A 27,429-nucleotide genomic window follows, 5' to 3' on the forward strand; every position below is an offset into this window, starting at 1 on the left:
GTTAACAAATTAGATAAATCTGAAGGTGGTTGCTAGTGAAAGAATTTCCCATCGCCATCTGGGTTTAACAAACATGAACATCTCAGGTGGTAGGTGCAGCTAAGACTGTTCACCCTTACTGCCCTGTTGTGACTGAAGCTGATCCCAAAAGGTTTTTGGTGCAATCCTACTCACTTACAAGAGATCGCTAGTTCCGCTAAGCCTCCATTCAGCAGAGCCCTCAGACTCCTTTATTAACCTTCTGCTCTGCTCAGCATCCCCTTGAGCCATATTATAGATTCCATACTCCCCCTTAGCATGAAGACTTGCAGTTGCCTCTACAGTGCTTTCCCTGTCAGCAGCTATCACCTCTGCCCGTACTCCATTCACTCCCGGCAAACTGCGCGTGGACAACTTGCTCCACTCCTCTTTCCAGCAATCATGAAGCTGTTGAAAATGATTGTCTAGTAGATGAAAAATCACATCCAGGAATTCTCTCTCCATGCTCGCAAGAGGAATTCCCCTAAAATGAAAGGTCTTGGCGTGCCGTTCTCGCGTAAATTCTTCTCGGTCTAGAGGGTAAAGCCGCAAGTGCATGGCAGGGCGATTTTCATAATATGACAATACGAGAGTCAGCAGGGTCTGGGGGCAAGATCACTATCTTCCTTGGGTTAGGGATTAGTATTTGAGTCTCTTTGCATCGCTGATATTATCGATGTTTAGCCAATAAAACATATTTTTTTAACGGAGCTCAAGCAGTGTGTGTCCGATCAGTTCAGGTGTTAGCTCCACCCCCTAGTTTAGGATTTTTTAGTGTTAGTTTTTTTTTATTTTGGGGGGTTTGGTGGGTGCTGGGTTTTACTGTTAGAGGGGGGACTTAGTATTTTTTAAGATAAAAGAGCTGTTTAACTTAGGGCAATGCACTGCAAAAGGCCCTTTTAAGGGATATTGGTAGTCTAGTTTAGAATAGGGGGTGTTTTTATTTTGGGGGGGCTTTTTTATTTTCATTGGGATTTTTTTATTTTTTTTATAATTTGGTTTATTATTTTATGTAATGTTAGACTTTTTAATTTTTTGTAATTTTAGATTAATCTAAATTTACGGCTAGATTACGAGTTTTTTGTTTTGAGCTGTGCGGTGCTAACGAGCAGTTTATGCTCACCGCTCACTTACAAACAGCGCTGGTATTACGGGTTTTTACAACCCAGACAAGAAGTGGGCGTTGAGCAAAATTCTGCTCCTTACCGCACTCCAATACCAGCGCTGCTTACGTTAGCGGTGAGCTGGTGTAACATGCTCGTGCACGATTTCCCCATAGGAATCAAAGGGGAGAGCCGGCTGAAAAAAAGTCTAACACCTGCCAAGCTCCTTAACACAGCCCCATTGATTCCTATGAAATACAATTTATGTCTACACCTAACACCCTAACATGAACCCCGAGTCTAAACACCCCTAATCTTACACTTATTAACCCCTAATCTGCCACCCCGACATCGCCGACACCTACATGATAATTATTAACCCCTAATCTGCCGCTCCGGACACCGCCGCCGCCTACATTATACTTATGAACCCCTAATCTGCTGCCCGTCACCGCCACTATAATAAACATATTAACCCCTAAACCGCCACACTACCACATCGCAAACACTAATTAAATATTATTAACCCCTAATCTACCACCCCCAACGCCGCCACTATATTAAAGTTATTAACCCCTAAACCTAAGTCTAACCCTAAACCTAACACCCACTAATTTAAATATAATAAAAAGAAATCTAAATAAAATTACTATAATTAACTAAGGCCTAGATTTGGAGTTTGGCGGTAGCCGTGAAAACCAGCGTTAGAGGCTCCTAACGCTGGTTTTAGGCTACCTCCGGTATTTGGAGTCACTCAAAAAAGGGTCTAACGCTCACTTTTCAGCCGCGACTTTTCCATACCGCAGATCCCCTTACGCCAATTGCGTATCCTATCTTTTCAATGGGATTTTTCTAACTCCGGTATTTAGAGTCGTGTCTGAAGTGAGCGTTAGAATTCTAACGACAAAACTCCAGCCGCAGAAAAAAGTCAGTAGTTAAGAGCTTTCTGGGCTAACGCCGGTTCATAAAGCTCTTAACTACTGTACTCTAAAGTATACTAACACCCATAAACTACCTATGTACCCCTAAACCGAGGCCCCCCCACATCGCCGCCACTTGATTAAATTTTTTTAACCCCTAATCTGCCGACCGCCACCTACGTTATCCTTATGTACCCCTAATCTGCTGCCCCTAACACCGGCGACCCCTATATTATATTTATTAACCCCTAATCTGCCCCCCACAACGTCGCCTCCACCTGCCTACACTTATTAACCCCTAATCTGCCGAGCGGACCGCACCGCTATCATAATAAAGTTATTAACCCCTAATCCGCCTCACTAACCCTATAATAAATAGTATTAACCCCTAATCTGCCCTCCCTAACATCGCCAACACCTAACTTCAATTATTAACCCCTAATCTGCCGACCGGAGCTCACCGCTATTCTAATAAATGTATTAACCCCTAAAGCTAAGTCTAACCCTAACACTAACACCCCCCTAACTTAAATATAATTTAAATCTAACGAAATTAATTAACTCTTAATAAATAAATTATTCCTATTTAAAGCTAAATACTTACCTGTAAAATAAATCCTAATATAGCTACAATATAAATTATAATGATATTATAGCTATTTTAGGATTAATATTTATTTTACAGGTAACTTTGTATTTATTTTAACCAGGTACAATAGCTATTAAATAGTTAATAACTATTTAATAACTAAAATAGTTAAAATAATTACAAAATTACCTGTAAAATAAATCCTAACCTAAGTTACAATTAAACCTAACACTATACTATCATTAAATTAATTAAATAAAATACCTACAATTACCTACAATTAAATCTAACACTACACTATCAATACATTAATTAAATACAATACCTACAAATAACTACAATGAAATAAACTAACTAAAGTACAAAAAATAAAAAAGAACTAAGTTACAAAAAATAAAAAAATATTTACAAACATAAGAAAAATATTACAACAATTTTAAACTAATTACACCTACTCTAAGCCCCCTAATAAAATAACAAAGACCCCCAAAATAAAAAATGCCCTACCCTATTCTAAATTACTAAAGTTCAAAGCTCTTTTACCTTACCAGCCCTGAACAGGGCCCTTTGCGGGGCATGCCCCAAGAAGTTCAGCTCTTTTGCCTGTAAAATAAACATACAATACCCCCCCCCAACATTACAACCCACCACCTACATAACCCTAATCTAACCCAAACCCCCCTTAAATAAACCTAACACTAAGCCCCTGAAGATCATCCTGCCTTGTCTTCACCTCACCGGGTAACACCGATCGGTCCTGGCTCCAAAATCTTCATCCAACCCAAGCGGGGGCTGGCGATCCATCATCCGGTGGCTGAAGAGGTCCAGAAGAGGCTCCAAAGTCTTCATCCTATCCGGGAAGAAGAGTAGATCCGGACCAGCAACCATCATCTTCCAAGCGGCATCTTCTATCTTCATCCGATGAGGACCGGCTCCATCCTGAAGACCTCCACCGCGGACCCATCTTCATCCGGCGACGTCCAACTGAAGAATGACGGTTCCTTTAAGGGACGTCATCCAAGATGGCGTCCCTCGAATTCTGATTGGCTGATAGGATTCTATCAGCCAATCGGAATTAAGGTAGGAATATTCTGATTGGCTGATGGAATCAGCCAATCAGAATCAAGTTCAATCCGATTGGCTGATCCAATCAGCCAATCAGATTGAGCTCGCATTCTATTGGCTGTTCCGATCAGCCAATAGAATGCGAGCTCAATCTGATTGGCTGATTGGATCAGCCAATCGGATTAAACTTGATTCTGATTGGCTGATTCCATCAGCCAATCAGAATATTCCTACCTTAATTCCGATTGGCTGATAGAATCCTATCAGCCAATCGGAATTCGAGGGACGCCATCTTGGATGACGTCCCTTAAAGGAACCGTCATTCTTCAGTTGGATGTCGCCGGATGAAGATGGGTCAGCGGTGGAGGTCTTCAGGATGGAGCCGGTCCTCATCGGATGAAGATAGAAGATGCCGCTTGGAAGATGATGGTTGCCGGTCCGGATCTACTCTTCTTCCCGGATAGGATAAAGATTTTGGAGACTCTTCTGGACCTCTTCAGCCACCGGATGATGGATCGCCAGCCCCCGCTTGGGTTGGATGAATATTTTGGAGCCAGGACCGATCGGTGATACCCGGTGAGGTGAAGACAAGGTAGGATGATCTTCAGGGGCTTAGTGTTAGGTTTATTTAAGGGGGGTTTGGGTTAGATTAGGGGTATATGGGTGGTGGGTTGTAATGTTGGGGGGGGGGTATTGTATGGTTTTTTTTACAGGCAAAAGAGACTAACTTCTTGGGGCATGCCCCGCAAAGGGCCCTGTTCAGGGCTGGTAAGGTAAAAGAGCTTTGAACTTTAGTAATTTAGAATAGGGTAGGGCATTTTTTATTTTGGGGGTCTTTGTTATTTTATTAGGGGGCTTAGAGTAGGTGTAATTAGTTTAAAATTGTTGTAATATTTTTCTTATGTTTGTAAATATTTTTTTATTTTTTGTAACTTAGTTCTTTTTTATTTTTTGTACTTTAGTTAGTTTATTTCATTGTAGTTATTTGTAGGTATTGTATTTAATTAATGTATTGATAGTGTAGTGTTAGGTTTAATTGTAGGCAATTGTAGGTATTTTATTTAATTAATTTAATGATAGTATAGTGTTAGGTTTAATTGTAACTTAGGTTAGGATTTATTTTACAGGTAATTTTGTAATTATTTTAACTATTTTAGCTATTAAATAGTTATTAACTATTTAATAGCTATTGTACCTGGTTAAAATAAATACAAAGTTACCTGTAAAATAAATATTAATCCTAAAATAGCTATAATATCATTATAATTTATATTGTAGCTATATTAGGATTTATTTTACAGGTAAGTATTTAGCTTTAAATAGGAATAATTTATTTATTAAGAGTTAATTAATTTCGTTAGATTTAAATTATATTTAAGTTAGGGGGGTGTTAGTGTTAGGGTTAGACTTAGCTTTAGGGGTTAATACATTTATTAGAATAGCGGTGAGCTCCGGTCGGCAGATTAGGGGTTAATAATTGAAGTTAGGTGTCGGCGATGTTAGGGAGGGCAGATTAGGGGTTAATACTATTTATTATAGGGTTAGTGAGGCGGATTAGGGGTTAATAACTTTATTATGATAGCGGTGCGGTCCGCTCGGCAGATTAGGGGTTAATAAGTGTAAGCAGGTGGAGGCGACGTTGTGGGGGGCAGATTAGGGGTTAATAAATATAATATAGGGGTCGGCGGTGTTAGGGGCAGCAGATTAGGGGTACATAAGGATAATGTAAGTAGCGGAGGTTTACGGAGCGGCAGATTAGGGGTTAAAAATAATATGCAGGGGTCAGCGATAGCGGGGGCGGCAGATTAGGGGTTAATAAGTGTAAGGTTAGGGGTGTTTAACTAATGTTTGCCAGGCGGGAGTGCGGCAGTTTAGGGGTTAATATATTTATTATAGTGGCGGCTATGTCCGGTTCGGCAGATTAGGGGTTAAAAAAATTATTTTAGTGTTTGCGATGTGGGGGGGGGGGCCTCGGTTTAGGGGTTAATAGGTAGTTTATGAGTTTTATTGTACTTTTTAGCACTTAATTAAGAGTTTTATGCTACGGCGTTGTAGTGTAAAACTCTTAACTACTGACTTTAAAATGTGGTACTAGTCTTGACAGGAGAGGGTGTACCGCTCACTTTTTGGCAGACTCGTAATACCGGCGCTATGCAAGTCCCATTGAAAATATAGGATACGCAATTGACGTAAGTGGATTTGCGGTATTTCCAAGTCTGGCCAAAAAAGTGAGCGGTACACCTGTACCTTTAAGACTCGTAATACCATCGGGCATTAAAAAGCAGCGTTGGGACCGTCCAATGCTGCTTTTTAAGCCTAACGCACAACTCGTAATCTAGGCGTTAGTTTTTTTATTTTTAAAGTAATGTTGTTTTATTTTAATTGTAGCTTAGTATTTTAATTCAGGTAATTGGGGTTAATTTAGGGGGTGTAAGGTTTGGGGGCTTAGTAATTTAATTAGTTATTTGCATTGTGGGGGTTTAGCGGTTTAGGGGTTAATAGATTTATTAGGTTAATTGCGATGTGGGTTAATGGTGGATTATGGGTTAATAGTTTAATTAGGTTAATTGTGATGTGGGTGAATGGCGGGTTAGGGGTTAATAGTTTTATTAGGTAGATTGCGATGTGGGTGTTTGGTGGTTTAGGGTTTAATAAGATAATTAGTTACTTTGTGATGTGGGGGTTTGGCGGTTTAGGGGTTAATACATTTATTTGGTAGTTTGCGATGTTGGGGTTGGCGGATTAGGGGCTGATAGTTTAATTAGGCATATTACATTGTGGGGTGTTGTCTGTTTAGGGGTCAATACTTGTATTATTAGTTGGAATGTGGGGGGATTGCGGATTTAGGGGTTTTTACATGTCAGGTTTATTTTTGGGAGGCGGGTTAGACTTTTACAGGAGATTTAACTTTTATTTTATTTTCTTATGCGCCAGCAGTTTCTAAAGTGTCGTTATTCACTGGCAACTCCAGGAAATGTGTATTTACACAAAATTCTGGACATCGCTAGTTTATCCGACTTATGACATTTTATGAACTGCCAGCAGGGTTTATGTGATTCCCCGATGTGCAAGGTGAAATTACGGGTGGCGCAGGTTTCAGCAGTTGCGCTGAAGCCTGCGCCACATATGTTATCTCACCCCTTATTTTCAACCCAAATGCATTTTGCGGCACTAAAATATGCTCTTCTTTCTCTGTTTTAAGTAACGATTGGTGCAGCAGTTTTTTTATTGCCTTGTTTAAAAATACCCAACCTTCAGCCATAAAAAACCAACTTTTTACACATAGGGCTAGATTAAGTGGAGCGCTAATTTATTGCGAGCTCGCGGTTGCAATTAGCACTTATAAAATTAGATCTCTGTTTAATTTTATAAATGTCCCCCAAATGCCCCCAAAACTTTAAGTGCTAGTTTTCTTTTCTTTTTTTCTTTTAAAAATGTAGCATTTTCTTTCTTTTTTTTTTAAACTTTACTGACAAGTGCCTTTATATTGTGGTCTATGGGAACTGTATATTCCCTGTAAATATATATGTATATATACACATATTAATACAAAAATATATATGTACAGTATATATTCATTTACATATATATTTACATTTGCTGCCCATTGCTGAGCGACTTACCCCCTTCACGGCATGAGAACCAGGCTCCCATTCGAGCCTATGACGGCACGCACTTGTGAGCGCAATGCTTCCGTGCAATGCGAAAGCGAGGCTGTGTTTACATTGCACCTCACCTGTAATACCAGCGCACATTTGCGTGTGCTGGTTTTATAAAGTGGAGTGCAAATATTGCTTTAGCGAAAGCAATATTTTGCGCACCACTTATAATCTGGCCCATAATGTTTAAATTACTAAACCAATTTACTTCTTACTTTCCAAAATTGTACTGATCTACATATATCATTTGAAACTGTCAGATTTCCGTTCATCTGTCTGAAAGTAAAACAATAAAGCTGTTTCAATAGGAATCTCTGTGTTGAGTCATGTTTAGGTATATGTTGGTTCAAAATAGGGCTGGGCGATATGGGTGGAAAAAAAAAATTGCACCTTAATTTTTCAATAAAACATTTATTTAACACTACAGAATCTTACTGTACATGTTTCTCAATGTCCAATACACTCTTGGAGTATAAAAATACAAACCACAAAAGTAGTTAAAAAAAGTCAGTAAGGCACTATAAAGTATTTGTACAATACTCACTTTATTGCTCACAACGTTGAGCTGTACCACCGCTTGACCACCCCCACACCATTCCCAGATGACTCTCACACACTCTTCAATCTCTTTCAAAATAGCCGCTTCGCGGGCATTCTCAAGTCCGCCCATTGCCCACACTGGTTCGCCTCTCATCCTCCCTCTCTGCCTCCGTTTGCTTAGTATTTTTTTTTTTTTAAATTGCGTACTCTCGCGGTTTTTAAATCGCTGTGATTAATCGCGGTTTAAAACTGCATCCGCGATTAATCGTGCAGCCCTAGTTCAAAAGTTTCTTTCTGTTTGGTCATCACAGATTTAATTTCTCATCCATGGATTTTATTGGCAATTTACCTGATCAATGATTGTGGTACATTGGTCTTTGCAAATATAATTGCTCCCTGTTTTTTCAAAACCTTCACAATTACACTGTCCTCTTTTTTCAGCTCTTCGAGGTATTGTACTAAGCCACACGTGGAAGGTAATCCCTAAAAATGCATAGAAATAAAAAGTTCATTAGTTGCCTTAAAGGGACATCAAACACACAGATTTTCTTTCATGATTCAGATAGAGAAGACAATTTAAAAAAAAAAATCCAATTTACTTATTTTAGCAAATTTGCGTAGTTATTCTTTGTTGAAGAGATATCTAGATAGGTAGCGTGCACATGTCTCGGGCACTACATGACAGGAAATAGTGCTGCCATCTATTGTATAGCATTGTAGCAAAACTGCTGCCATATAATGCTTCTGACATATGCCCACTCTTAAACTTACCAATCTGAATGATGAAAGAAAATTTGGTTTATTTTAAATCCCTCTAAATACGCAGTGATGTCACGCGGAAGCACAGAACCTTACCAAGCAGCCAGATCATTTGCTTCCATTCTATGGAGGGGTTCTAGAAGGATTGTATTGTATTGTGCAGCTCAATCACAGAAACTCTTACAGATTAGGGGGTCGATTTATTATCTGTCAGACGGACATACGCTGTCAGCATTTATCATTGCACCAGTAGTTCTAGTGAACTGCTTGTGCAATGCCGACCCCTGCAGATTCGTGGCCAATCGGCCGCTAGCAGGGGATGTCAATCAACTCGACAGCATGAAATTGGGCGGTTTGATGTCCGCTGCCTCAGAGGAGGCATGTGAGTTAAGGAGCAGCGGTCTTAAGACTGCTGCTTTTTGACTCCCGTTTCCGGCGAGCCTGAAGGCTCGTGCAGAAACAGGTGCATTAGGCACCATTAGAGCAATGGTAAATCAGCCCAATTGTCTTCAATCTGTAGCATTAGCATAGGTTCAATAAAACTCATTAGTGAAACTAATAACTCACTGAAAAAAAACACTGAAAGGGACATGAAACCCATTTTTTTTCACGATTCAGATAGAGCATACAATTTTAAATAACTTTCCAATTTCTTTATATTATCTAATTTGCTTTATTCTTTTGGTATCCTTTGTTGAAGAAGCAGCAATGCACTACTGGGAGCTAGTTAACCCATTTGGGTGAGCCAATAACATGAGGCGTATATATGCATCCTCCAATAAGCAGCCTACCTAGGAATTCTTTTCAATAAAGGATACCAAGAGAACAAAACAAATTATATAACAGAAATAAATTTGAAAACTGTTGGTATCTTTTGTTGAAAAGCAGGGACATAAGCTCAGGAGAGTGCACGTGTCCGGAGCACTCTATGGCAGCAGTTTTGCAAGAATGTTATCCATTTGCAAGAGCACTAAATAGCAGCACTATACCTGTAATGTGATGCTCTAGACACTTACCTAGGCATTTCTTCCACAAAGAATACCATGGGAACAAAGTAAATTGTATTTTTTTTTTTTTATGTTATTCTCTGTCTGAATCACAAAATAGTTATTTGGGGTTTCATATCCCTTTAAGGAAAGTGCATTTATTTGCCTTTACAATATGGTAGCAGGGTTTCCAAGATGGTGGTCACAGGGTTGCTGTACAGAAATACCTGCAAGCTGTGCATATTCTCTGGTACTCACTAAACAAGGGGGAATGATGACTCAAGTGGCTTCTGACTCAGTATCTACTGAATGAATGCAGCCTAAAAGGGAGCTGTTAAAATGGGGGGCCCTACCACAGCCTTTGCCCCAGGGCCCAGCATGTTACTAGTTATGTCCCTGTACACAGGCCAGCTAGGAGATGGTTAAAAAGACGTGTGTAATAGTTTTTCTGAATGTATATATAGAAATTAGTACCATGATCCAGTACCCAGGCACAGTGTATGAAAGAGTGGAAGGGTTTGGGAAGCTGAGATTTATGTGGAGTTTAAATTGTACATTACATATGTGAAATACACAGTTCCATTTATGCACAAAACTAGGATTATGCACACAGTGGGGCCAAATTATCAATGTGCCGACGGACATAATCTGATGTAGCTGATCATGTCTGCCGCATATCAATAAATGCCGACAGCATACGCTGTCGGCATTTATCATTGCACAAGCATTTCACCAGAAATGCTTGTGTAATGCCGCCCCCTTCACACTCACGGCCAATCGGCAGCTAGCAGGGGGTGTCAATCAACCCGATCAGATGCGATCGGGCCGATTGCTGTCCGCCGCCTCAGAGGTGGCAGACGAGTTAAGGAGCAGCGGTCTTAAGACCGCTGCATCTTAACTCCTGTTTCTGGCGAGCCTGTAGGCTCGTGTGGAAACAGATGAATACGGGCCTTGATAAATCGGCCCCAGTGTATATGAAGCCTCATCACACTATGCTCGTGTTGAACAGTATAAAACAAAGCAAGAAATACCTGGTAATCAATATGATCCTTTATAGAGACTGGAACCCCATACAGAAGACCCTTTTCCTTCTGCTTTTTCAGTTCCTGGAGTTGAGTCTCACAGTCAGCCAGGAACATAGTAACACAATTAAACTCTTTGGTCGTTTCCAAAGCCTAAAAGTAAATTAGTATCAACAGTTAGAATCCAGATGTGATTTCATATGGAATCCTAGCAATTTAGTTGCTACATTTAAATTTACTAAGCAGAGCCATTACTGATTCAGGAAGTTGTCCTTTTAATAGCAACAAAACTCACATATGTACTCACAAGAATGAACAAAATCACTGTAGTCAATTAGTCAAAAAAAAGTTAAAAAAAAAAAGTTACTGTTCAGCTATGTCCATCTGATGTTAAAAAAAAGAAAAAGCCTCCATTTTTAATTCATTCTCTTCAATTTCATACTAGTCGGGGACTAGTGTAAATTTACAGCCTTTTGTAGACACATGTCCCCACCCAACAGTTCACACTATATGCAAATCTCTGACAAACATTGTTAAAGTTTGATACATAGGCATCTATTTATCAAAGCGTCGACTTTCTTGCATTCGCCGGCACCAATACGCTCGCCTAAGATCGCCTAACATCACTGCCGCAGACCTGAATACGTTCTCCATAATTATCAAAAAAGCTGTCAAAAAGCTGCGCACCAAGTACGCTGTGATTAGCAGCAGACTGTTGTTAACTAACAGTCATCGATCCCGTTGCTCTTCGGCTTTTTTACAGCTTTCTTGGTACCCTGTTACTAAACACCCACACTATACTATACTGTTTTACCTCCTATACCGCTGCTCCCGGACCCCGCTGCAACTCTAATAAATGTATTAACCCCTAAACTGCCGCTCCCGGACCCTGCCGCAAGTAAATAAAGTGTTTAACCCCTAAACCGCCGCTCCCAGACCCCGCCCCAACTAAATACTATTATTAACCCCTAAACCGCTGCTCCCGGAGCCCACCTATATTATACTTATTAACCCCTAATGTGCCGCCCCCTACACCGCCGCCACCTACATTATATTTGTTAACCCCTAATCTGCCCCCCCCTACACAGCCGCCACCTACCTACATTTATTAACCCTTAATCTGCCGGCCACAACGTCGCCGACACTATATTAAATTTATTAACCACTAAACCTAAGTCTAACCCTAACCCTAGCACCCCCTAACTTAAATACAATTTAAATAAATCTAAATATTACTATCATTAACTACATGATTCCTATTTAAAACTAAATACTTACCTATAAAATAAACCCTAAGCTAGCTACAATATAACTAATAGTTACATTGTAGCTAGCTTAGGGTTTCTTTTTATTTTACAGGCAACTTTGAATTTATTTTAACTAGGTAGAATAGTTATTAAATAGTTATTAACTATTTAATAACTTCCTAGTTAAAATAAAGACAAATATACCTGTAAAATAAAACCTAACCTACGTTACAATTACACCTAACACTACACTATAATTAAATAAATTCCCTAAACTAAATACAATTAAATACAATTAAAAAAATTATCTAAAGTACAAAAAAAACCACTAAATTACAGAAAATAATAAAATAATTACAAGATTTTTAAACTAATTACACCTAATCTAATCCCCCTAACAAAATAAAAAAGCCCCCCCAAAATAAAAAAGCCCTACCCTACACTAAATTACAAATAGCCCTTAAAAGGGCCTTTTGCGGGCATTGCCCCAAAGTAATCAGCTCTTTTACCTGTAAAAAAAAGTACAACCCCCCCAACATTTAAACCCACCACCCACACAACCCTACTCTAAAACCCACCCAATCCCCCCTTAAAAAACCTAACACTAACCCCTTGAAGATCACCCTACCTTGAGAAGTCTTCACCCAACCGGGTCAAGGTCCTCCACGAAGCCAGCAGAAGTGGTCCTCCAGACGGACAGAAGTGGTTCTCCAGACGGGCAGAAGTGGTCCTCCAGACAGGCAGAAGTCTTCATCCAGGTGGCATTTTCTATCTTCATCCATCCGGCGTGGAGCGGCTCCATCTTCAAGACATCCGACGCAGAGCATCCTCTTCTTTCGACGTCTTCTTGCTGAATGAATGTTCCTTTAAATGACGTCATCCAAGATGGCGTCCCTTGAATTCCGATTGGCTGATAGAATTCTATCAGCCAATAGGAATTAAGGTAGGAAAAATCCTATTGGCTGATTGCATCAGCCAATATAATTGAACTTCAATACTATTGGCTGATTGCATCAGCCAATAGGATTTTTCCTACCTTAATTCTATCAACCAATCGGAATTCAAGGGACGCCATCTTGGATTTAAAGGAACATTCATTCAGCAAGAAGACGTCGAAAGAAGAGGATGCTCCGCGTCGGATGTCTTGAAGATGGAGCTGCTCCACGCTGGATGGATGAAGATTGAAGATGCCGCCTGGATGAAGACTTCTGCCCATCTAGAGGACCACTTCTGCCCGTCTGGAGGACTACTTCTGCCGGCTTTGTGGAGGACTTCGGCCCGGTTGGGTGAAGACTTCTCAAGGTAGGGTGATCTTCAAGGGGTTACTGTTAGGTTTTTTTAAGGGGGGATTAGGTGGGTTTTAGAGTAGGGTTGGTTGTGTGGGTGGTGGGATTTAATGTTGGGGGGTTGTAATTTGTTTTACAGGTAAAAGAGATGATTACTTTGGGGCAATGTAATTTAGTGTAGGGTAGGGCTTTTTTATTTTATGGGGCTTTTTTATTTTGTTAGGGGATTAGATTAGGTGTAATTAGTTTAAAAATCTTGTCATTATTTTATTATTTTCTGTAATTTAGTGGGGGGGGGGTTTGTACTTTATATGATTTTTTTTTAATTGTATTTAATTGTATTTAGTTTAGGGAATTAATTTAATTATAGTGTAGTGTTATGTGTAATTGTAACGTAGGTTAGGTTTTATTTTACAGGTATGTTTTCTTTATTTTAACTAGGAAGTTATTAAATAGTTAATAACTATTTAATAACTATTCTACCTAGTTAAAATAAATACAAAGTTGCCTGTAAAATAAAAAGAAACCCTAAGCTAGCTACAATGTAACTATATATTGTAACTATATATTGTAGCTAGCTTAGGGTTTATTTTATAGGTAAGTATTTAGTCTTAAATAGGAATCATATAGTTAATGATAGTAATATTTATTTAGATATATTTAAATTATATTTAAGTTAGGGGGTCTTAGGGTTAGGGTTAGACTTAGGGTTCGTGGTTAATAAATTTAATATAGTGTTGGCGACGTTGGGGGCGGCAGATTAGGGGTTAATAAATGTAGGTAGGTGGTGGCGGTGTAAGGGGGGCAGATTAGGGGTTAATAAATATAATGTAGGTGGCGGCGGTGTAGGGGGCGGAAGATTAGGGGTTAATAAGTATAATGTAGGTGGCGGTGGGCTCCGGGAGCGGTGGTTTAGGGGCTAATAAGTTTATTTAGTTGCGGCAGGGTCTGAGAGTGATGGGATAGGGGTTAATAACTTTTATTTAGGTGGCGGCGGTATCGGGACGGCAGATTAGGGGTTAATAAGTATAATGTAGGTGGTGGTGGTGTAGGGGGCGGCAGATTAGGGGTGTTTAGACTCGGGGTACATGTTAGGGTGTTAGGTGTAAACATTCCCATAGGAATCAATGGGATATCGGGCAGCAGCGAACATAAGCTTTCGCTGCTTTCTAACTCCCATTGATTCCTATGGCATCCGCCACCTCCAGGGTGGCGGATTGTAAACCAGGTACGCTGGACCAGAATAGTGTCGAGCGTACCTGGTAGATATTTGATAACTTCCAAAAGTAGTCAGATTGTGTCGAACTTGCGTTCGGAACATCTGTAGTGACGTAAGCATTGATCTGTGTCGGATTGAGTCTGACGGATCGTATGTTACGTCACCAAATTCTACTTTTGCCGGTCTGTAGGGTTTGATAACTAAGGCGAATCAGGCTCGCCACGAATACGGTGCGGAATTCCAGCGTATTTGCGGTTGACGGCTTGATACATAAATGCCATATAATGTAGTTTTGAATGTTTTAATAATAAGTTGCTACAATATTTGATGATATAAAGTGGTGCTTGGTGAGAAGAGGAAGATTTATTAATGTTTTAAGCAGTGTTTGTTGTCATGATCAGATCTGTCAGTTATACCACGTTATAGACATCTAGAGCTAGATTACAAATGGTGCGCTAACTGATGCACACGAGCGATAGGGGATTAATCACGTCTCTTTGCACGCTTTGGAAGTACCGGGCGTATTATGAGTTTGCTTGAATGAAATGTAATTTAATGTGCAACTTCAGAGCTATAACATCAAAGATACATTGTATAGTACAGCTACAATCATAATAACACTGTGTAATAAAAATTATTTTAAAAAAATGCATTAAAAAGTTATAAGGGCTCCAAGACATGAGGTCTCAGGTGTTAGAAAAAAAAAAGGACTGGAAAGGGCTTTAACATAGAGAAACATACATACACTTGTATAAATATGTATGTGTATATACTGTATATATATATATATATATATAAGATATGTAAGTAGAATCCCAGATATAAATATATATCTTAGGAAGCTCTAAGTCCACCAGCGCTCCAGATGAGGGGTATAATGAATAATCCTCCAAATTAACAATAAATACAGTAGGTTAATACTGGAATATGCTTAAAGGCTGCAGCTAACCTAAGTTGAAGGGAGATTCTCTGTATCCCCCCTCTAAAGATAGAAATGCAATAGAATAAAAAGGAAAGCGCTACCTAGCATATAATATGTGTAACTAATACAAATATTCACATAATAAAATACCACATATATAAATTATTAAAAACTCTATGTGTGAAAATAATAAATAAAAGTCTTAAAACTCTAAAAGAGAGACACATGAAAAGTTCATATAAATCCAATGTCTCTTCAAACTTCCAATTCCCATATGGATGTGCACTTACTTGAAATGACCTCAATCAATATGAGGTAATCAGAGACGTAATAATTTATAAAAACACCCGCTGTCTGCAAAAGCCTCTTGTATAGGATACAGGAACGCCTTTTTGGTTTGGAGTATTCACGGTTAAAAACTTTCAAATCCTCTTTCCATAGAGTAGGGTAGAACTTCAGTATGGTGCCATAGAATGCAAAGAAAACGGAAAACACTAATAGTGCATTAACCTTTTATTAGTTTAAAATAAAGAACACCAGTAGATTAAACCTACTCACAAAAGAGACCTCAATTTATGAGGTAAAAGTACAGCGTATAAATCCAAAACATAGGCAAATGTCAGCAATGTCAGCAGCTGTGATGATATTAGCAAAGGACCCTTACGCGCTTCGAAGGCGTGTACGACTTGCGTCTGCCTTCTTCAGAGGACGAAGAAGGCAAACGCAAGTCGTACACGCCTTCGAAACGCGTAAGGGTCCTTTGCTAATATCATCACAGCTGCTGACATTGCTGACATTTGCCTATGTTTTGGATTTATACGCTGTACTTTTACCTCATAAATTGAGGTCTCTTTTGTGAGTAGGTTTAATCTACTGGTGTTCTTTATTTTAAACTAATAAAAGGTTAATGCACTATTAGTGTTTTCCGTTTTCTTTGCATTCTATGGCACCATACTGAAGTTCTACCCTACTCTATGGAAAGAGGATTTGAAAGTTTTTAACCGTGAATACTCCAAACCAAAAATGCGTTCCTGTATCCTATACAAGAGGCTTTTGCAGACAGCGGGTGTTTTGATAAATGATTACGTCTCTGCTTACCTCATATTGATTGAGGTCATTTCAAGTAAGTGCACATCCATATGGGAATTGGAAGTTTGAAGAAACATTGGATTTATATGAACTTTTCATGTGTCTCTCTTTTAGAGTTTTAAGACTTTTATTTATTATTTTCACACATAGAGTTTTTAATAATTTATATATGTGGTATTTTATTATGTGAATATTTTTATTAGTTACACATATTATATGCTAGGTAGGGCTTTCCTTTTTATTCTATTGCATATATATATATATATATATATATATATATATATATATATATATACATACAGAGAGAAGTGCACTCACAGGAACAAACAACTGGCTCAATACCATTGTTAGCCTGTTCTGTGGCAATTTACCACCTGGGTTCAGCTTTGTAGCCCAGTAATGCTTTTCACAGAGTAGAACTTTCCTGTAGTATATCAGTCTGATCCCGTCTATTACAGTCAGTCCAGCGCCGAAATACTAGGCAATTCCTTTCTGAACAAGGAACACAGCAACCCCAGACGATCGTTTCAGCCTTCATTGGGCCTCATCAGTGGGGTGTAGCCATATTCCTCTAAGCACACTGAGTAAGGAGTCCACGTCTGGTAGCCCCTTTTTCCCATAGGGAGAAATACAGACAGAGAGAAGAGCACTCACAGGATTGAACAACTGGCTCAATACCATTGTTAGCCTGTTCTATGGTGATTTACCACCTATATTAGGGATTGTCGAATGCGTTTATATTCAGATTAGAATGTTAGAACAAATGTTATTGTCAGAATCCGATTTACATAAATGAATGTTGCTAAGAATGAATAATCTTAAAAATTCTATAATCGAATGCTATTTACAGTTTTTCGAATGTCACTTTTAAATTCGAATGTTTATAATTAGATTGAGGGTCCACATTCGAAATTTTGAATGTATCATTTGATTTAACAAATACTGTTCAGAAGTTCAATAGTTAATGTAGTAGTGAATTTAGTAAATTGATACATAAGATACAAATATATGAATTTGAATGTTTCTATTTTGAATATTGCATAATTCAAATATTACATTTAAAGGTACCACGTCAAGGTCTTTTCCAAAACCTGGGTCCCTAAAACAGCCATAAAATTGCAAACACTCAATCAAACAAACAAACTGGGAACAGAGACCTTGACGTGGTACCTGGGCTTGTCCCATTTGGCCAGATGCGGTAACTAACTCTTCCAGTTTTACTTTTAATCTTAGCTGAGAGCTTGTAAGTGAGTGCTGGACTTTCTCTGTGTGTTGTATTAATTTATTTTGTAATTTTCCCTATGGACCTTGCAGCCAGGCTTGTCTGAGGTTAACTTTCTGTGACTCTAGAGACAGCACAGCTTCCTGTGACTCTGAAGACAGCATAGCTTCATGAGAGTGCTATAGCACCCAGGGCTGAGCATGTTGCAGGGTCATGGGATGTGTACCCAGTCAAGTCTGAGAGTGCAGTCCCCTTCTGTGTTTTGTATATGTCTAGGGTAATTACATAAGTCTGTGAACCCTGACTTGTCCCCAGTTTGTTTGATTGAGAGCTTGCATTTGTAATTCTGTATTAGGGACCCAGGTTTTGGAAGAGACCTTGACATGGTACCTGGGCTTGTCCCATTTGGCCAGATGTGGAAACTAACTCTTCCCGTTTGGCCAGATGCGGTAACTAACTCTTCCAGTTTTGCTTTTAATCTTAGCTGAGAGCTTGTAAGTGAGTGCTGGGCTTTCTCTCTGTATTGTGTTGTATTAATTTGTTTTGTAATTTTCCCTATGGGCCTTGCACCCAGGGTTGTCTGGGGTTAACTGCCTGTGACTCTGGAGACAGCACAGTTTCCTGAGAGTGCTATAGCACCCAGGGCTGAGCATGTTGTAGGGTCATGGGATGTATATCCAGTCCAGTCTGAGAGTGCAGTCCCCTTCCATGTTTTGTATATGTCTAGGGTAATTACATAAGTCTGTGAACCCTGACTTGTTCCCAGTTTGTTTGATTGAGAGTTTACATTTGTATGGCTGTTTTAGGGACCCAGGTTTTGTAAGAGACCTTGACGTGGTACCTGGGCTTGTCCCATTTGGCCAGATGTGAAAACTAACTCTTCCAGTTTTGCTTTAAATCTTAGCTGAGAGCTTGTAAGTGAGTGCTGGACTTTCTCTGTGTGTTGTATTCATTTATTTTGTAATTTTCCCTATGGGCCTTGCATCCAGGCTTGTCTGGGGTTAACTTTCTGTGACTCTAGAGACAGCACAGCTTCCTGAGAGTGCTATAGCACCCAGGGCTGTTGCAGGGTGTAATGCTCTGCTTAATTTGGATCTGTTTTTACAGAGTGAAGGAAAGAAGTAAAGGTGAACTTGCAATAGTGTAAAGCTAGTAACAGTTAGTAAAACTAAAGACTTACAAGTCACTTATATCTTACAAAAGAATATTAAGTCTCATTCACATAAGATGTATCTAGTTGCCATACGCTCTAGATTACACTGTCACATGCGGGATTGTGTTGCTTAACTAGATCATACATACAAGTCAGAAATAAAAAAGCACTTTTATATTAATTTCTTGATCAGTACATTTGGTAGAACGCATTACCTTCCCAATATAAGTGTACAGGACTTCCTCTGGAGTAAGAGAACCATCTTTAAGCTTCTCAGTAAGCTCCATCAATGTCATTTTCAGGATATTTCTAGAATCAGTTTCTGGATTCTAAAAAAAACAACAGATGTCGCTTTTACTGACAAATATCAATGACAACAGCATATGCTCAAGTAGATAATGGTCCTATTTCCCTTGTTCAGAATTGTTCAGAATTTTCTTATCCATAGATGCTGGAAGAAACCACTATAGAGAACACAAGTACAAACACAAACTATCTAGATATATTTATTTGTCAAGATTGTAATTTGTGCCAAATGTATCCAAGTACTGATTCTCCAAATTCTGCCATAAAAAAAGTACTGAGCCCACTAAAAATTTAATATTTAGCAAACGTGGCATTCATTTGGAATTAACAAATTATAGCAGCACTTTTTTGCTCTTGAGCAGATTTCAGCTATAAAACAAAAAAGTCTAAAGACCGCTGCTCCATAACCCTGTCCGCGTGCTCTAAACAGGCGGACAGGAATCGTCGGAAATCAACCCGATCGAATATGATCGGGTTGATTGACACCTCCCTGCTGGCGGCCGATTGGCCGCGAGTCAGCAGGGGGCGGCGTTGCACCAGCAGCTCTTGTGAGCTGCTGGTGCAATGTTATATGCGGAGAGCGTATTTCTCTCCGCATTTAGCGAGGTCTTGCGGACCTGATCCGCAGTGTCGGATCAGGTCCGCAAGACCTTTGATAAATTGGGGCCAAGATCTAATCTGATATATTAAGATTATTGACCCTACATTACTGTGTGTTTAACCCCCAGAGCACTGATGGTCCCAAGCAGAAAATGCAGCTGATTCAAAATCAGCAGCTCTAGTTGCACATGAGTCATGCAACAAGCACTGCTGATTGGATCAACAGCAAGTTCCGCTCAGGACTAGCAGTACTCCACAGGTCCCGAGCAGCATTTCTACTGTGTGTTTAATCCCTTTGCAGGTTAATAGGCTTATAATAACATGCTCTAACATATTAGACCATGTCATTTCTTTTTACTATAATGGCCCGTTAAAGGGACAGTAAACACCTTGTAATTACAAGACATTTCTGTTGTGTTGCTATAGAATAACAAGTCTAGTCAAGTGTTTAAAACAAATTAACATCTTTTTTACTGCAAATCAGCCAAACTCCCCCCTGAATTTGCCTTATTTAGCGGAACCAATCTGGGCTTTAGTGTGCAGACAACAAGGCTAGTCACATTTAGTTAGTATAAAACACACTGTTTTGCAGTTGTTATCTGATAAAGTAAATTAGGGGCAGATAGGTAGCAGGGATATCTTTTAGAAGTCAGCAGGTGCATTTCAAGTTCTGAGAAAAAAATTCTACATTTTCAGATATAAATTACATTAAAAGTGGACAAAATAAATAATTACAATAAAACATAATTTATGTAAGAACTTACCTGATAAATTCATTTCTTTCATATTAACAAGAGTCCATGAGCTAGTGACGTATGGGATATACATTCCTACCAGGAGGGGCAAAGTTTCCCAAACCTTAAAATGCCTATAAATACACCCCTCACCACACCCACAAATCAGTTTAACGAATAGCCAAGAAGTGGGGTGATAAGAAAAAAAGTGCGAAGCATATAAAATAAGGAATTGGAATAATTGTGCTTTATACAAAAAAATCATAACCACCACAAAAAAGGGTGGGCCTCATGGACTCTTGTTAATATGAAAGAAATGAATTTATCAGGTAAGTTCTTACATAAATTATGTTTTCTTTCATGTAATTAACAAGAGTCCATGAGCTAGTGACGTATGGGATAATGACTACCCAAGATGTGGATCTTTCCACACAAGAGTCACTAGAGAGGGAGGGATAAAATAAAGACAGCCAATTCCTGCTGAAAATAATCCACACCCAAATAAAGTTTAACAAAAAACATAAGCAGAAGATTCAAACTGAAACCGCTGCCCGAAGAACTTTTCTACCAAAAACTGCTTCAGAAGAAGAAAATACATCAAAATGGTAGAATTTAGTAAAAGTATGCAAAGAGGACCAAGTTGCTGCTTTGCAGATCTGGTCAACCGAAGCTTCATTCCTAAACGCCCAGGAAGTAGATACTGACCTAGTAGAATGAGCTGTAATTCTCTGAGGCGGAATTTTACCCGACTCAACATAGGCAAGATGAATTAAAGATTTCAACCAAGATGCCAAAGAAATGGCAGAAGCTTTCTGGCCTTTCCTAGAACCGGAAAAGATAACAAATAGACTAGAAGTCTTACAGAAAGATTTCGTAGCTTCAACATAATATTTCAAAGCTCTAACAACATTCAAAGAATGCAACGATTTCTCCTTAGAATTCTTAGGATTAGGACATAATGAAGGAACCACAATTTCTCTACTAATGTTGTTGGAATTTACAACTTTAGGTAAAAATTCAAAAGAAGTTCGCAACACCGCCTTATCCTGATGAAGAATCAGAAAAGGAGACTCACAAGAAAGAGCAGATAATTCAGAAACTCTTCTGGCAGAAGAGATGGCCAAAAGGAACAAAACTTTCCAAGAAAGTAATTTAATATCCAATGAATGCATAGGTTCAAATGGAGGAGCTTGAAGAGCCCCCAGAACCAAATTCAAACTCCAAGGAGGAGAAATTGACTTAATGACAGGCTTTATACGAACCAAAGCTTGTACAAAACAATGAATATCAGGAAGAATAGCAATCTTTCTGTGAAAAAGAACAGAAAGAGCAGAGATTTGACCTTTCAAGGAACTTGCGGACAAACCCTTATCTAAACCATCCTGAAGAAATTGTAATATTCTCGGTATTCTAAAAGAATGCCAAGAAAAATGATGAGAAAGACACCAAGAAATATAAGTCTTCCAGACTCTATAATATATCTCTCTGGATACAGATTTACGAGCCTGTAACATAGTATTAATCACAGAGTCAGAGAAACCTCTTTGACCAAGAATCAAGCGTTCAATCTCCATACCTTTAAATTTAAGGATTTCAGATCCTGATGGAAAAAAGGACCTTGAGACAAAAGGTCTGGTCTTAACGGAAGAGTCCACGGTTGGCAAGAGGCCATCCGGACAAGATCCGCATACCAAAACCTGTGAGGCCATGCCGGAGCTACCAGCAGAACAAACGAGCATTCCTTCAGAATCTTGGAGATTACTCTTGGAAGAAGAACTAGAGGCGGAAAGATATAGGCAGGATGATACTTCCAAGGAAGTGAAAATGCATCCACTGCCTCCGCCTGAGGATCCCGGGATCTGGACAGATACCTGGGAAGTTTCTTGTTTAGATGAGAAGCCATCAGATCTATTTCTGGAAGTTCCCACATTTGAACAATCTGAAGAAATACCTCTGGGTGAAGAGACCATTCGCCCGGATGCAACGTTTGGCGACTGAGATAATCCGCTTTCCAATTGTCCATACCTGGGATAGAAACCGCAGAGATTAGACAGGAGCTGGATTCCGCCCAAACCAAAATTCGAGATACTTCTTTCATAGCCAGAGGACTGTGAGTCCCTCCTTGATGATTGATGTATGCCACAGTTGTGACATTGTCTTATCTGAAAACAATGAACAACTCTCTCTTCAGAAGAGGCCAAGACTGAAGAGCTCTGAAAATTGCACGGAGTTCCAAAATATTGATCGGAAATCTCACCTCCTGAGATTCCCAAACCCCTTGTGCCGTCAGATACCCCCACACAGCTCCCCAACCTGTAAGACTTGTATCTGTTGAGATTATAGTCCAGGTCGGAAGAACAAAGAAGCCCCCTGAACTAAACGATGGTGATCTATCCACCATGTCAGAGAGTGTCGTAAAATCGGTTTAAAGATATTAATTGAGATATCTTTGAGTAATCCCTGCACCATTGGTTCAGCATACAGAGCTGAAGAGGTCGCATGTGAAAACGAGCAAAGGAGATCGCATCTGATGCGGCAGTCCTAAGACCCAACATTTCCATGCATAAGGCTACCAAAGGGAATGATTGTAACTGAAGGTTTTGACAAGCTGATATCAATGTTAAACTTCTCTCGTCTGACAAGGACAGAGTCATAGACACTGAATTTATCTAGAAACCGAAAAAGGTTACCCTTGTCTGAGGAATCAATGAACTGATTGGTAAATTGATCCTCCAACCATGAACTTGAAGAAACAACACAAGTCGATTCGTATGAGATTCTTCGAAAATGAGAAGACTGAGCAAGTACCAAGATATCGTCCAAATAAGGAAATACCAAAACCCTATTCTCTGATTACAGAAAGAAGGGCACCGAGAACCTTTGAAAAAAATTCTTGGAACTGAGGCTAGGCCAAACAGTAGAGCCACAAAACTGGTAATGCTTGTCTAAAAAGAGAATCTCAGACACTAAAAGTGATCTGGATGAATCGGAATATGCAGATACACATCCTGTAAATTTATTGTAGACATATAATGCCCTTGCTAAACAAAAGGCAGGATAGTCCTACAGTAACCATCTTGAATGTTGGTATCCTAACATAACGATTCAATAATGATAGATCCAGAACTGGTCTGAAGGAATTGACCTTCTTTGGTACAATGAAGAGATAAAATAAAACCCCAGCCCCTGTTCCAGAACTGGAACTGGCATAAATACTCCAGCCAACTCTAGATCTGAAACACATTTCAGAAATGCTGAGCCTTGCTGTGTCAACTGGGACACGGGAAAGAAAAGAATCTCTTAGCAGGAGGCCTTAACTTGAAGCCAATTCTGTACCTTTCTGAAACAATGTTTCTGAAACCAGAGATTAAGAACGGAATTGATCCAAATTTCTTTGAAGAAAACGTAATCTGCCCCATACCAGCTGAGCTGGAATAAGGGCCGCACCTTCATAGGTACTTAGGAGCTGACTATAGGTTTCTATAAGGCTTGGATATATTCCAAACTGGAAATAGTTTCCAAACTGATACCGCTCCTGAGGATGAAGGATCAGGCTTTTGTTCCTTGTTGTGAGGAAAGGAACGAAATGATTATTTACCCTGGAAAGAAAGGGAAAGCAAAGTTGACTTAGAAGACATGTCAGCATTCCAAGTTTAATCCATAAAGCTTTTCTAGCTAAAATAGCTAGAGACATATACCTGACATCAACTCTAATGATATCAAAAGATGGTATCACCAATAAAATAATTAGCATGTTATAGAATAATAATAATGCTATAAAATTATGATCTGTTACTTGTTGCGCTAAAGCTTCTAACCAAAAAGTTGAAGCTGCAGCAACATCCGCTAAAAATATAGCAGGTCTAAGAAGATTACCTGAACATAAGTAAGCTTTTCTTAGAAAAGATTCAATTTTCCTATCTAAAGGATCCTTAAATGAAGTACTATCCGCCATAGGAATAGTAGTACATTAGCAGGAGTAGAGACAGCCCTATTACCTTAGGGATTTTTGTCCCAAAAAACTCTAATCTGTCAGATGGCACAGGATATAATTTGCTTAAACGTCTAGAAGGAGTAAATAAATTACCCAAATTATTCCATTCCCTGGAAATTACTTCAGAATAGCATCAGGGAGATAAAACACTTCTGGAATAACTACAGGAGATTTAAAAACCTTATATAAACGTTTACATTTAGTATCAAGAGGACCAGAATCCTCTAATTCTAATGCAAATAACACTTCTTTAAGTAAAGAACGAATAAATTCCATCTTGAACAAATACAAAGATTTATCAGCATCAACCTCTGAGACAGAAACCTCTGAACCAGAAGAACCATTATCAGTATCAGAATGATGATGTTCATTTAAAAATTCATCTGAAAAAAAGAGAAGTTTTAAAAGACTTTTATGTATACTAGAAGGAGAAATAACAGACATAGCCTTCTTAATGGATTTAAAAAATAAAATCTCTTATGTTATCAGGAACACTCTGAAAATTAGATGTTGACGGACAGCAACAGGTAATGTAATAGTACTAAAGGAAATTTTATCTGCATTAATAAGTTTGACATGACATGCAATACAAATAACAGCTGGAGAAACAGATACCAAAAGTTTATAGCAGACTTAGCTTGGTAGCTCCAGCACTGTGCAGTGATTTTCCTGTAGTATCTTCTGACTCAGTTGCAACGTGGAACATCTTGCAATATGTAAAAGAAAAAAACAACATATAAAGCAAAATTGATCAAATTCCTTAAATGACAGTTTCAGGAATGGGAAAAAAATGCCAGTGAACAAGCTTCTAGCAACCAGAAGCAATAAATAATGAGACTTAAATAATGTGGAGACAAAAATGACGCCCATATTTTTTAGCGCCAAAAAAGACGCCCACATTATTTGGCGCCTAAATGCTTTTGGCGCCAAAAATGACGCCACATCCGGAACGCCGACATCTTTGACGCAAAATAACGTCAAAAAATGACGCAACTTCCGGCGACACGTATGACGCCGGAAACGGAAAAGAATTTTTGCGCCAAAAAAGTCCGCGCCAAGAATGACGCAATAAAATGAAGCATTTTCAGCCCCCGCGAGCCTAACAGCCCACAGGGAAAAAAGTCAAATTTTTGAGGTAAGAAAAAATATGATAATTCAATGCATAATCCCAAATATGAAACTGACTGTCTGGAAATAAGGAAAGTTGAACATTCTGAGTCAAGGCAAATAAATGTTTGAATACATATATTTAGAACTTTATAAATAAAGTGCCCAACCATAGCTTAGAGTGTCACAGAAAATAAGACTTACTTACCCCAGGACACTCATCTACATGTTTGTAGAAAGCCAAACCAGTACTGAAACGAGAATCAGTAGAGGAAATGGTAAATATAAGAGTATATCGTCGATCTGAAAAGGGAGGTAAGAGATGAATCTCTACGACCGATAACAGAGAACCTTATGAAATAGACCCCGTAGAAGGAGATCACTGCATTCAATAGGCAATACTCTCTTCACATCCCTCTGACATTCACTGCACGCTGAGAGGAAAACCGGGCTCCAACTTGCTGCGGAGCGCATATCAACGTAGAATCTAGCACAAACTTACTTCACCACCTCCCTTGGAGGCAAAGTTTGTAAAACTGATTTGTGGGTGTGGTGAGGGGTGTATTTATAGGCATTTTAAGGTTTGGGAAACTTTGCCCCTCCTGGTAGGAATGTATATCCCATACGTCACTAGCTCATGGACTCTTGTTAATTACATGAAAGAAATATCAATGTTGTTTTATTATACATAACTAAACATTTGATATACAGCTGTCCCTTTAATGAAACAATTGCTTTATTTTTTTAACTATTAAAACTGACTTCTAGATTGCTTTGCAGCTAGTGTGAATGGGTGAATGGCACAATCAAGCAGGTTGTAATTTAACAATCATGATGAAATCTTAAAAAGAAAAATGCAGCACCAGGCAGTTTATAAAGAATAAACCAGGGGACAAAATAGTGAAACATTCTGATTATGCTTAACTGTACACACACGTGTACAAGTTGTTTAAAAAAACTAACAAACAATATTTACTGTCCCTTTAAATGTTTTTTTTTTCAAATTGATGGCCAATGTCTGTCCTAAAAGTACAATCACAAACACTCTCCATAACCCATCATCTTAGTGTTACTAAAACAGAATAAAATACAAAATGAAAATAAATTCTTCATTAAAACATAATTTATGTAAGAACTTACCTGATAAATTAATTTCTTTCATATTGGCAAGAGTCCATGAGCTTGTGACGTATGGGATATACAATCCTACCAGGAGGGGCAAAGTTTCCAAAACCTCAAAATGCCTATAAAAATACACCCCTCACCACACCCACAATTCAGTTTAATTAATAGCCAAGTATTGGGGTGATAAAGAAAGGAGTAAAAAGCATCAACAAAGGAATTTGGAAATAAATGTGCTTTATACAAAAAATCATAACCACCATAAAAAGGGTGGGTCTCATGGACTCTTGCCAATATGAAAGAAATTAATTTATCAGGTAAATTCTTACATAAATTATGTTTTCTTTCATGTAATTGGCAAGAGTCCATGAGCTAGTGATGTATGGGATAGTAATACTTAAGATGTGGAACTCCACAGAAGAGTCACTAGAGAGGGAGGGATAAAATAATAACAGCCATTTTCCGCTGAAAAACATTAATCCACAACCCAAAATATAAATTTATTCTCACAAATGAAAAGAAAAAACTTAAACATAAGCAGAGGATACAAACTGAAACAGCTGCCTGAAAAACGTTTCTACTAAAAACTGCTTCCGAAGAAGCAAATACATCAAAACGGTAGAATTTAGTAAATGCATGCAAAGAAGACCAAGTTGCTGCTTTGCAAATCTGATCAACTGAAGCTTCATTCTTAAAAGCCCACGAAGTGGAGACTGATCTAGTAGAATGAGCTGTAATTCTCTGAGGCGGGGCTTTACCCGACTCCA

The 27,429-nt window shown here is 38.8% G+C and overlaps 1 protein-coding gene across 2 annotated transcripts in view; it reads right to left on the bottom strand.

The window, feature by feature from the left end:
* Positions 1-27,429, bottom strand: part of LOC128641012 (vitamin D3 hydroxylase-associated protein) — a 235,445-nt gene that overhangs the window by 150,765 nt on the left and 57,251 nt on the right. For both annotated transcript variants that reach the window (XM_053693530.1, XM_053693529.1), the window contains exons 2-4: positions 19,015-19,128; positions 10,671-10,814; positions 8,244-8,377 (exon numbers count right to left, since the gene is read on the bottom strand). In XM_053693530.1, coding sequence (XP_053549505.1) covers positions 8,244-8,377; positions 10,671-10,814; positions 19,015-19,128 — 392 coding nt within the window. The remainder of the gene's footprint in view (positions 1-8,243; positions 8,378-10,670; positions 10,815-19,014; positions 19,129-27,429) is intronic.

The sequence above is a fragment of the Bombina bombina genome, chromosome 10, assembly GCF_027579735.1.
Source record: "Bombina bombina isolate aBomBom1 chromosome 10, aBomBom1.pri, whole genome shotgun sequence".
NCBI lineage: Eukaryota > Metazoa > Chordata > Amphibia > Anura > Bombinatoridae > Bombina > Bombina bombina.